General features: G+C 53.6%; 1 protein-coding gene across 4 annotated transcripts in view; it reads right to left on the bottom strand.

Annotated features, from left to right (window-relative positions):
• The window catches only part of PRIM2 (DNA primase subunit 2), a 1241637-nt gene that overhangs the window by 850209 nt on the left and 378836 nt on the right, over positions 1–12592 (bottom strand). For all 4 annotated transcript variants that reach the window (XM_085610894.1, XM_085610892.1, XM_085610891.1 and 1 more), the window contains one exon: positions 9708–9803. In XM_085610894.1, the coding sequence (XP_085467020.1) occupies positions 9708–9803 (96 nt within the window). The remainder of the gene's footprint in view (positions 1–9707; positions 9804–12592) is intronic.

The raw sequence follows: 12592 nt of genomic DNA, 5'->3' as shown, positions 1-12592 counted from the left end.
CAGTGTCCTCTATGGATAAAGGGCTTCATGCTGTCAGTTGGTAGTCTTTGGTTGATCAGGTTAGCAGGCTGGGAAGGTCAATGGGGGATGGCTGGGGTTCTAAGTTGCTGTAGATCTTGGTGATTTTTTCGTGGAGGAAGTCAGAGAAGTTTTTGCAGAATTCTTGTGCAGGGATAATGGTGTTGGTTCTGGCTGTTGGGTTGGTGAATTCCTTAAAAATGTTGAAAGCTTCCTTGTAGTCAATGAAGCTAGATTCGATTCTCAGGGTCAGAGCCTTTTTTCTTGGTCTCTTTCACTTGATGGTGATCGTGTCTAAGTACGGCCTAGTAGGCGTTTCTTGCGGTGGTTCCAAAGGTGGTTCTTCATTTTCTTTCAAGTTGTTTGCAAACTCTCTTGGACTCTCTGAAGTCACCGTTGAATCAGCTAGCTTATTCGTTGGATCTTTTAGGTCTGGTGTTTTTCAGAGACATCAAGAAATTGAGGCAGGTGGTGATTCAGTTGAAGTTGTTTGAGTCGATGAGGTCATTGGTGGGGTCTGAGTAGTGTAGTTGGAGGGTGCTGAGCCATTCTTTTCTGTAACTTTCTCCGAGCAGCTGCCTGGGGTGTTGCTAGACTCCTAAGGGGTGGTTGGTGGCCCTGTTATGTGGAAGTGGATGACGGAGTCACTCGTCCATGTGAGCAGAGTTATATGACGGACTTTAACCTTGTCGCTGGAGGAGAAGATGGGCTCAAGGGTGTGTCCGGCGATATGGGTGGGGCCTTGTACGCACTGGATGAGGCCAATGTTCTGTAGACTTTCAAGCAAGTCTGTGGAGTGGGGTCCTCAAGATCAAAGTTGCGATCATTTAGGAGTATGAAGTGTTTGGCGCCCATGACGGGTCATGCGGTGCGGAGGTTTCTGAAGTTGGCGCAAGGTCCTAGAGGCCGGTATGTGAGGGTGCCTTAGATAGTGGTTTTACTGTGTCTGAAGATAGAAATGCATGTGTTCCATAAAAGTGTAATCTGGGTCAGTGTAGGAGGTATACTTGATGGAATCTCCTTTCCAAATATGGAAGGAAAGTTCATCACTCGCCATCCCACACGCGTCAGATGACGAATGGCAGTGTTTGGGCCCGATACTAAAAAAAAGAAAACTCTGGCAGCGTAGCCAGTGGCAAATGAGGGTTGAACCATTGACCACTCTATGCAAACTGTAGGCTGGCCCAACCTTTTAATGACAGCTAAACTGATCAACTGTGGAAGAAGTTTGATACAAGGCCTATTTTCACTATGCGCCATTACACTTCTTTTTTAAATTTAAATAAAACATGAGGCTAGCAGACAGCTAAAGTTATCTGTAAGTGACTTTTTAGGAAAATAAATGTTCTGGTAGCAAATCGTATCTGTTGGCCATCACAAGAAAAAAAAAAAAAAGAATAATAAGTAAACAGGATGGGGGGCGAGGAGCAATCCAGCCTCCCCACCCTCGCATCAATGACGGGCAAAGTGTGAGCAGTGGGGATGTAAGAAGGGAACCAGCACACGGTCAGAGCTAAGAAAACACGCGCACTCAAAGCTGTTTCCTGAATGTAAGCAGTGGAATGATACAACTCAATCATTGGGGTTGTGAAGAAGTTACTGTCCAAGGAAGGGACAAAAAAAAAAAAAGAGAAACGCAAGCTATTAAATAAGAAGCAAGCAAATAAGATTGACTAGAAAGCCAACCAATAAAGAGCCATGGGCAGATCCAAAGCCCACTCCAACTATTGGTAATGTACAGAACAGGTATTTGACAGCTATCAGCTAAAGCAGTCTGTAGGAAAGAACAACAAGCATTGAAAATGCAATAGGTCTCGGATTTGATTAAGTTAAAGCCATTTGCTTTGCTAATGGTATTGTATAGCAAAGCAAATGGCTTTAACTTAAAGAGGACAATTTAGTGCAAACCTCTCAGGATGCTCCACTCCTAATCTGGGGTCACACGAAGGAGCAGCACAAAGGCCAGCCGGGGGCGAGTGCAGTGTTTGTCCCTATTGTGTGAACGCATTAGAAGGTACTAATCACCCTTAGCCGTCAGCACACACAGACAACTGAGACATTCCAGACAACCCAGGAACGCGCAAACAAGTCTGCAGGAGCAGGTTAGGAAAGCTGGAGGCAGGGGCTTGTGAAACGCGTCTCCCCGGTGAGACTGAAGCCAGTGTGGGGGGCCCCTGGAGCAGGAGGTCTGAGGCCAGGCGGGCCCCGATGAAGGCTCCGCTATGGTTGGCACAAGCAGCAAGACCCTGAGAAGTGGGCTCTCGGATGGCACACGGTGCTTCAAGGATGGGGGAGGGGGGGGTGACGGGGACGGTGAAGTGTTTGAAGGTTAATATGTGCGTAAAACACACATACAAGCATCCGAGGGTGCACCCAGACGTGGGGACCTGCTCTGCGCTATGATACCCCGAGATATTACTCCCTCGCGCGGATTAGGTTTGATGGTGCAACATCCCCCGTCCACCCCACCCCCCAAACAGAGATCCTCCTCCGTGGTGCAAGCGCACGCCCGCAGAGCCTATAATAAGATTGGGCTTTGCTGCAGCCCACCCCATGCATCCCCACCTGACCAAGAAACATAGCGCTTTGCGCCCTGGAGAAGGGTGCGGGGCTCGATAGGCCTGCTATCTGTGGGTGCAGACACCACAGAGGGGTGGGGGCGCCCCGCTAAATGCGAGAGGCCGCCCTCGCACACACAGGGGCAATCGGGACCCTTAACGCTGCCGAGCTTCACACCGGCCGCAGGTGTGCAGTAGCCGAGAGCTACGACGCCGCCAAGGTCATTCCACGCCGGGATTAATCCATCACGTGCCTCGAGGCCAGCCGAGACACCACAAGTGCATTTCACAGCGCTCAAGGCAAAGGGAAACCGAGCTGTTAACAGGGCAGCCTGTGACCCAGACGGTTACGGCACCAACCAGTGCCAAAGCTGGCATCAAAGGCACTGCAGGCCTCTGCAATATAGCGTGACATTCAACGCAGTGCTCGCGCCCCTGCTGGCACAGAGGTAGTGCAGGTCTGGCAACAATGGCACCGTAGGGCTCTGAACTAGCATCCGAGGCAATGCAGGGCACGCAGGCAGACTGGCACCCGCGGCAAAGCAGGGTACGCACTCGTGATGGCACCGAGGCATTTCAGGGCACGCAGGCAGACTAGCATCGAGGCAATACACGACTGGCAACAGCAACACTGTAAGGCTTCACAGTGAACTGGCACCTGAGGCAACGCAGGGCACGCAGGCAGACTGGCACCTGAGGCAATGCACCTAAAAGGCGCAATTGTCTGCCCTGAGCTGCAAACTGCTGCGTGTGCTGCTGAACAAGTGCGGCCCGTCATGGGTGGGACAAAAGATGTGCACGCGGGGATTGGATGCTTTACTGGCGGCGAGAAAAAAAAAGTCCCCAGTGTATCAGGCCGCCAGTAAAGCAGCCAATCCCGCGTGCACATCTTTTGTCTTGTTTGTCACCCCGCGTGTACGCTGGAATCTTATTGATTCCAAAAGGTCCTCTGCATGGCAGAGCAGCGCATGTGCTGCTTTTCGCCAGGCCGAGACCTAAAAAAAGACTTCAGGTGAAATGAAAATGGGCCAAAGTACAAACAAATGACCTGAACATATTTATCTCAAAATACTTTAGTGAGTACGCTATCAGCAGAGTACAGAAACAAAAGTGGATTTACTGTTTGCAAAGCAAGGATCATACCTTTGAAATATACTTCAAGGCAAAACTGCACCTCGGGCCATAGTTTAAGACTGGAACTGTTGTTTTCACACTTGTTCTGATAAAAGCTTGTTTGTTGAACAAGTTACTTACCTTCGGTAACGATGTATCTGTAAGAAACATTAGTTAGTTAGATTCCTCACCTTAGAATATCCCCAGGCGTCAGACTGGATCCGGAAGATTTTTCGTCAGCAATACCCCTTGCGCGTCGCTAGGCGTCGTCTGCGGCTCCGCGTCCGTCGTCGGCGTCGTGCGCCGGGATGACGTCGTCGGAGTACTTAGACGCCGCCCTCGCGCGCTGACGTCAGTTCTTGTACATAGCCTTCCGCGCCAGGAACGCAGAGCCATGCAAAGACCGACACTGGTGCCAAAAATAAAATCTAGGGGCCTGAAAAGGATAACCGTAACCCTAGATGTCAGTTTGCAGAACGGGGAGGATGGGAGGGTCGGTGAGGAATCTAACTAACTAATGTTTCTTACAGATACATCGTTACCGAAGGTAAGTAACTTGTTCATCTGAAAGAAACACGTTAGTTAGATTCCTCACCTTAGAATAGATACCCAAGCAATACCATCCCCGGTGGTGGGTCTGCGAACCAAGATCACACCAGAAAGTCCTGGAGGACAGAACGGCCAAAGAAGCCATCCCTCCGGACTTGGCTGTCAAGGCAATAATGCCTGGCAAACGTGTGTAGCGAAGCCCACGTCGCCGCCTGACAGATGTCCTGCAAAGGGACTCCCCGTCCCAAGGCAGTAGTAGCCGCCGTGGCCCGAGTAGAATGGGCGCGCAGCCCAACAGGAGGGTCCTTTTTAGCCAAGGAATAGCAAATTTTTATACACAAAACGACCCACCGAGAGATGGTTCGTTTGTGCACAGCTTTCCCCTTCTTAGCGCCCACGTACCCAACAAAAAGCTGGTCGTCCACCCGGAACTGTTTTGTGCGGTCCAGATAAAAGGAGAGCGCACGTTTTGGGTCCAGACGGTGGAGCCTCTCTTCCTCTTTGGAAGGATGCGGAGGCGGAAAGAAGGTGGGCAAGGTGACAGACTGCCCAAGGTGAAATGGAGTCACCACTTTAGGAAGAAAGGAGGGACGAGGCCGAAGGACAACCTTGTCCGGATGAACAGATAGAAAAGGAGGCTTTGAAGATAAAGCCTGGAGCTCACTCACCCGTCTAGCCGAGGTGATGGCTACCAGAAAAGCAGTCTTTAGAGTTAGAAGACGAAGAGGGCAATTGTGAAGAGGCTCGAAGGGAGCGCACATCAGGAATGTCAATACCAGATTCAAGTCCCACTGAGGCATTACAAAAGGGACAGGAGGGAACGTGTGTGTAATGCCTTTGAGAAAGCGTGTAACCACAGGGGACTTGAAAAGAGAAGGCTGATCAGGAAGCCGCAAGAAGGCGGAGATGGCAGCAAGATAACCTTTCAGGGTGCCCAGGGCAGAGCCCTGCCGGGCCAGAGAAAGAAGGAAGAGGAGAACCTCAGAAAGAGGGGCGGAAAGGGGATCCACAGCCTTTGCTGTGCACCATGCCACAAATTTGTTCCACCGGCAGGCGTATACCGACTTTGTGGAGGGACGCCTGGCTGCCAGAATGATATCACAGACTTCAGGAGGCAAGTCAAATGGCATCAACTGCCGCCGCTCAATCTCCACGCATGGAGGTGGAGGCTGGACAGGTTCGGGTGGAGGACCGTCCCCTGCTGCTGCGACAGAAGATTCTCCCGAAGGGGCAGACGTATCGGGGGATCGGTCAACAGACTGAGTAGCTCGGGATACCAGTACCTTCGTGCCCAATCCGGAGCCACCAAGATGACTTGGGCCCGGTCGTGCCTGATCTTCTTCAGCACTCTGGGCAGAAGTGGTATAGGCGGAAAGGCGTACAACAGACCGCAACTCCACTCGTGACGAAAAGCGTCGCCGAGCGAGCGCTGCCTTGGAAATTCCAACGCGCAGAACTGCTGACATTGCGCGTTCTCTTCGGTGGCGAATAGATCTAACCAAGGCTCTCCCCACTGCTGAAAGAGACCTTGCGCCACTTCGGAGTTCAGACGCCATTCGTGATCCATCATGCACCGGCGGCTGAGTTCGTCTGCTCTGGCGTTCAGAGAGCCCGCCAGATGTTGAACCACTAGGGTGACGCCCTGGTGTTCCAGCCACGTCCAGAGGCGCAGAGCCTCCAGACAAAGGGTCCACGACCCCACCCCGCCCTGTTTGTTGCAATACCACATGGCGGTGGTGTTGTCCGTGAACACCTGCACGACACTTCCCCTGACAGAGGGAAGGAAGGCTTTCAGTGCAAGCCGGATCGCTCTCAACTCCAACAGGTTGATGTGGAGACGAGACTCCGCCGGAGACCAGAGGCCTCTGATCTCCGCCTCCCCCATATGGCCACCCCAACCCAGGAGGGACGCATCCGTCACTACGACATGCTCCGGTTGGGGAAGGGAGAGGCTCTTGCCCTTGACCCACTCGCGGTCCGTGAGCCACCACTGCAACTGCTGGGCAGTGCCCTCCGAGATCAAGACATGGTCGGACAGGTTGCCGTGATGCTGGGCCCACTGAAACTTCAGGTCCCACTGCAGAGCCCGCATGCGCCGCCTGGCGTGATGCACTAGTAGGATGCAGGAGGCCATCAGCCCCAGAAGCCGCAACACTAGCCTGACCGAAACCCGGGATAGAGGCCGAAAGATGGGAATCAGGGCCTGTATATCCCGGACCCGCTGTTCCGGTGGATGGACCCGGAACTGCGCCGAATCGAGAACCGCTCCGATGAAGAGGAGCTTCTGAGAGGGACTCAGGTGTGACTTTGGCACGTTGATGGAAAATCCCAGCAAATGCAGGAGATCCGCCGTAGTCTGGAGGTGGGAGACGACTGCCTGGGGCGAGCCCGCCTTCAACAACCAGTCGTCGAGATAGGGGAAGACTGAAACCCCTGATCTGCGCAGATGAGCTGCGACCACCGCCAACACTTTCGTGAACACCCGAGGGGCACTGGTGAGGCCGAAGGGGAGCACGGTAAACTGAAAGTGCTCTTGGCCCACCGTGAACCGCAGGTAACGCCGGTGGGCCGGGGATATGAAAATATGCGTCCTGCAAGTCCAACGCTACCATCCAGTCTCCAGGGTCTAGGGCAGCTAAAACCTGAGCCAACGTTAGCATCTTGAACCTGTCCTTTCGGAGGAAGGCATTGACGTTCCGGAGGTCCAAGATAGGGCGTAGGCCCCCTTTGCCCTTCTTGGGAACCAGAAAGTAGTGGGAATAACAACCACGACCTACTTCTGGGCTCGGAACGCGCTCGACGGCCCCCTTGGCCAAGAGAGCCGAAACTTCCTCGCGGAGAAGATTCAAATGATCCCCCGAGATACGGTGGTGCTGCGGTGGCATGGCTGGAGGGGTCGTCTCGAAGGGGAGGGAGTAGCCCCTTCGGACGATTTGCAGCACCCACCTGTCCGATGTTATGGACCGCCAGTGGAGCAGGTGATGGCGAACTCTGCCGCCCACTGGCGTGGTATGGGCCTGAAAGCTCGGACTAGGAAGGCTTTGAGGCGGATGCTGCCGGGGTGGAAGTGGGCTGACCACGTCGGCCTCCATTTCCGCCACGGCGGAAGCCACGTCCGCCACCGCGCGCAGGTTGGTTCTGCGGCTGGTGGCTTTGCGGACGTGAGGAGGCGCCCCTTCCTTGGCCACGAAAGGGGCGAAAAGCGGAGGTGTGCGCCCGCGGAGCCGAAAGGCCCAAGGACTTGGCCGTAGCCCGGGAGTCCTTAAAGCGGTTCAGCGCACTGTCCGCCTTCTCACCAAACAGGCGAGTGCCATCAAAGGGCATGTCCATGAGGGTGGTCTGGACATCCCCGGAAAATGACGTGGACCGCATCCAGGCGTGGCGGCGGAGCGCCACCGTGGTTGAAATCGCCCGACCCAGCGAGTCCGTGGTGTCAAGCCCACATCGTATGGCGTGCCGTGCTGCATCCCTCCCATCGGCCAAAGCCTGGGTAAGACGCGTCCGGACCTCCTCCGGGCACAGGGGCAGCACGTCCTCCACCGTATCCCACAGGGAATGGGAATAACGGTCCAAGAGACAGGCGGTATTTAAGGACCGCAGGCCCAAACTAAGGGACGAGAACAGTTTCTTGCCAAACTGCTCGAGTCTCTTGGAATCCCAGTCCGGCGGAGCGGTCGGGAAGGAGGATTGGGAGGTAGAGGCCTGGATAACCAGACTCTCGGGGGTGGGGTGTTGGGACAGGAAACTGGGGTCGCCCGGAGCAGGGCGGTGGCGCCTGGCAACGTTCCTATCCACAGGAGGAACTGTGGAGGGCTTGGACCAGGTGCCCTGCAGAACGTCAGTGAGGGCCTCGTTGAACGGCAGCAGAGGCTCAGTGGAGCTTGCTGAGGTTTGAAGCACCTCAGTGAGGATGTTAGTCCTCACAGCCACGGCAGGCAACTCGAGCCCAAGGGCCTCGGCCGCCTTGCGCAGCACCACAGAAAATGCTGCACCCTCCTCCGAAGCCACGGTCGGAGGAGAAGTGAATCCAGTGTCTGGCGAGGTGTCCAGCCCACTGGCCTCCCCCAGTTCATCTGCCCAGTCCTGAGAAAGCTGTGACTGAACAGCCAGAGGGTCCTCAAACCCCTCCCAGTCGCCCCCTTCTTCCGATTCCTGATAAACAGGAGGAATGATCGGAACCGGACTGTAGAGATGGTAGGACTCAAGCGGCGTCGGATGCGGCGTCGGTCGACGCCGCGCCGGCGCCGGGTCCGGATGAGGGCTAAACTGGGGTGTCGGCGTCAAAGGCGTCGGCGGCGCCGGTGACGGCGTCGGTGGTTCAGGCGTCGGCGCCGGTGGAGGAGTGACTAGGTCAACCGGCGTCGACTGGGGCCCAGGCATGGGCCCCGCGGGGACCTGCGGCGTCGAGACCGGAGTCGTCGACGGCGCCGGGGCCGGAGCCGCCGGCAGGCAAGGTCGCCCAGTCGAGTCCGCGGGGCCCGAAGGCGCGCCAGCGGGCGTCGACGGCGGGGCCAGGCTCCTCATGGCCGAGAGGAAGGCACTGATCTCCGCCGGCGCCGCGTCAGTACCAGGGACCGGAAGGTATGGGGGCGGACGCGGCACCTGCGGCAGCCGCGGGGGTGGAACCACCCTGACCCTCGGCCGAGTCGCGCGACCGGCGAGGGGAGTCCGAAGAGCGGTGTCGCCTCTTGGACTTCTTTGAGCGTTTGGACTTACCCGACGACTTGGAGCCGGACGATCGATGGCGTCGGCTAGGGCTCCGCGAGCGATCCTTGGACCTCCTCCTGGACCGGGATCGCGCACGACGCGGAGCCGAGTGGCGAAGCTCGAGAAGCTTGCGGGACCGCTCCCGCCTAGCCTTCGAAGTCAGGGCCTGGCAGTCGTTGCACGACTCCGCGTCGTGGTCGGGGCCTAAGCAGTAGAGGCACCGGCGGTGGTGATCGGTCACCGACATCAGTCGATGACAATCCTTGCAAGCCTTGAACCCAGGCATCCTACCGGCACCAGATGTCGACAGACAAGGATCAAAAATGATCAAAAAAGATTTAGTCAAAAAAGACTAAAAGGGGTAGCTCTCCCGGATCTGCGCTTACTGGCGCGGAAAAAAGAAGAACTGACGTCAGCGCGCGAGGGCGGCGTCTAAGTACTCCGACGACGTCATCCCGGCGCACGACGCCGACGACGGACGCGGAGCCGCAGACGACGCCTAGCGACGCGCAAGGGGTATTGCTGACGAAAAATCTTCCGGATCCAGTCTGACGCCTGGGGATATTCTAAGGTGAGGAATCTAACTAACGTGTTTCTTTCAGATATATATCACAGGCCCATGCATGCCTTATATCAAAGCAATGAAGAATGGAAGAATACAACATGCTAGGAAACCTAGGTTTCAAAATAGTAGCACACACAAACATGCCTCACACAACAGCAGCATTCAAATATTGGGAAAAGGCCGACGCTTGAACATACCTTGTAAAACTCTTGTTCTTCGATTTTCGTCATACTTAATCCAACAGATGATCGCATCAGTTTGTCCTTGTAAAGCTCCTTTTCTTCATTACTAATCTAAAAAAAAAATAAGGGCGGATGATCAGCAAATTTAAATCACTTAGTATGCACAAAGCTTAAAAGAAACAACACCCTACCCCCAGTTGCGGGTGAGAATAAAACAGTTAAGGGATAGAGGCATGTTGATGCAATGGGCAGAACTGGAAGACGTCTCATACAGGCGCATATGATTAAAAGTGAGCAGTGCATGTTCCTGCACACAACGCAGAATATAGCGCCAGCATTCCTGGCACACGGTATCCTTCCCACCCCCCTCTCCCATCGCATTGGCAGCATTCTGATGCGTGAGGGTGGACTATTGCCACATGTAAACATGACGCTAGCGGCATTGTTGTTGGATTTTAAACACATTTGTACAACGCTACATAGTCTGGACAAGGTGCCAAGGTCCCTTTGTGGACGGGTAGCATGCCTCACCATGGGATTGGGCTGCTTGCTCAGAAGAGCGTTTACTTTCAGAGTGTCCATGTGGGATGCACACAATTTACATTAATTCACAGTTGTACCTTCCTGAACTGTTTTTCCTGGAAGCCACCCATGAGCAGCAAAGGTGTTGCCCAAGACGTGTACTGAAAATAGAAAGTCATAGAACATGCGCTATTCCCCACAGGCCTGCACTGCATGCAGCTAGTCACTGTACACGATCCGAGTTCATACAAGAGTGCGGGGGAGGTACCCACAGGCTTGCGCTGCATGCAGCCAGTCATTGTACACATTGTACATGATCCGAGTTCATGCAAGAGTGGGGGGAGGGGGCACAGGCCTGCACTGCATGCAGCCAGTCATTGTACACATTGTACATGATCCAAGTTCATACAAGAGTGGGGAGGAGAGGGACCACAGGCCTGCGCTGCATGCAGTCATTTGACATGATCAGAGTTCATACAAGAGGGCGGCGGAGGTACCCACAGGCCTGCGCTGCATGCAGCCAGTCATTGTACACAATACAAGTTCATACCAGAGTGCGGGAGAGGTACCTACAGGCCTACACTGCATGCAGCCAGTCATTGTACACATTGTACATGATCCAAGTTCATACAAGAGTGGGGGGAGGGGGCACAGGCCTGTGCTGCATGCAGCCAGTCATTGTACACGATCCTAGATCATACAAGAGTGCGGGGAAGGTACCCACAGGCCTGCACTGTATGCAGCTGGTCATTGTACACATTGTACATGATCAGAGTTCATACAAGAGTGGGGGGGAGGGGAGGCCACAGGCCTGCGCTGCATGCAGTCATTTGACATGATCAGAGTTCATACAAGAGTGCGGGGAGGAACCCACAGGCCTGCGCTGCACGCAGCCAGTCACTCACTGTACATGATCCAAGTTCATACAAGAGTGCGGGGGAGGTACCCACAGGCCCGCACTGCACGCAGCCAGTCATTGTACACGATCCGAGTTCATACAAGAGTGCGGGGAGGTACCCACAGGCCTGCGCTGCACGCAGCCAGTCACTGTACCCGATTCGAGTTCATACATGAGTGCAGGGAGGTACCCACGAGCCTGCCCTGCACGCAGCCAGTCATTGTACACGATCCGAGATCATACAAGAGTGCAACGGAGGTACCCACAGGCCTGCGCTGCTTGTAGCCAGTCACTGTACACGATTCGAGTTCATACATGAGTGCATGGAGGTACCCACAGGCCTGCACTGCATGCAGTCAGTCTTTGTACATGATCCGAGTTCCAATAAGAGTGTGGGGAAGGTACCCACAGGCATACACAAGTAAAACCGAGCCAGGCTATGCACGATAGACAAAGGAGTGACCCACAGGAGTGCTCAGTCTTGATGCTGCCAGGATAAATGCACTGTAGGGCTCACACAAGAGCAAAGAAGGAGCCACCAACAGACAAGTCCTGGGTTCAGACGGTGTCAGCATTCTCTCTCAACAAAGGATTGTGATGAGGTGCAAGACAGACCGAGGTTGGTATGGCGAACTGAGCAATGTAAACTGTGAAACTGCCAACACTAGACCGCTAAGTTGGTTTTGGTCACGTTTTACTCACTTCACGGTTTCAGACACTTCCAAAGCAGAAAGGGTAGAACTAGTATTTAAGGGTCTAGCCAACACAAAAAAGTGGCACGTGAGTTTAGTGTCTGTAGCTCTCCTTTTAGTTCGAGTCCGCACTCGTTATTTCATTTGTCGATTTCTACCCCTTTCTATTTCCTCATGTTTTCAGTTCCTTCCTTTTTCCTACTGATTGTCCTCGATTCCTCCTCCGTTTATCCTCTCTCCCGCTTCCACAGTGTTGGAGATTTGCCCTTCCTGCAGGGTCACATCAGTTTTTTTTTTGTTTTTTTTAATTCTGTTGCTTAACAGATTTCTTGTTAACCATAGAACTTGGTGCACTTTAGCTCAACTAACATGGGGAAGTGACTGTGCTCTCCCTTTTAAACATGATAAAATAAACACATACCTAATTGGCACATTTCATTTACCAATAAGTCCATAGTAGATTTTACTACATGTAAATAGGGCCTGTAAAGTAAAAGCTACAAGTGTGCTGCAGCACTCATTCTACCACCCACTAAAGTAGTATTGTAAAACAGGTCTACAGGCCTTGCACCCTATTTGTGTAGTTTTGAACTGACATTTCGACCTGGTGAACCAAACCTTTTGTCATGTGTAAACCTTAGAATTTTTTTTTTTACTACTTTTATGTGACCCCTAAAGTAGGTCTTAAATGCTGCTAGGGCACAGTGCATTGTATTTAAATGTGAGCACACATTTTTACATGTCCTGGCAGTGAAAAATTTTAAAAGTCGTTTTTCAGTGTGGCAAGG

This window comes from Triturus cristatus, chromosome 6 (assembly GCF_964204655.1).
Source record: "Triturus cristatus chromosome 6, aTriCri1.1, whole genome shotgun sequence".
Lineage (NCBI taxonomy): Eukaryota > Metazoa > Chordata > Amphibia > Caudata > Salamandridae > Triturus > Triturus cristatus.
Note: the sequence above shows the minus strand (reverse complement) of the source record. Positions and strands in the feature narration are given on the sequence as shown.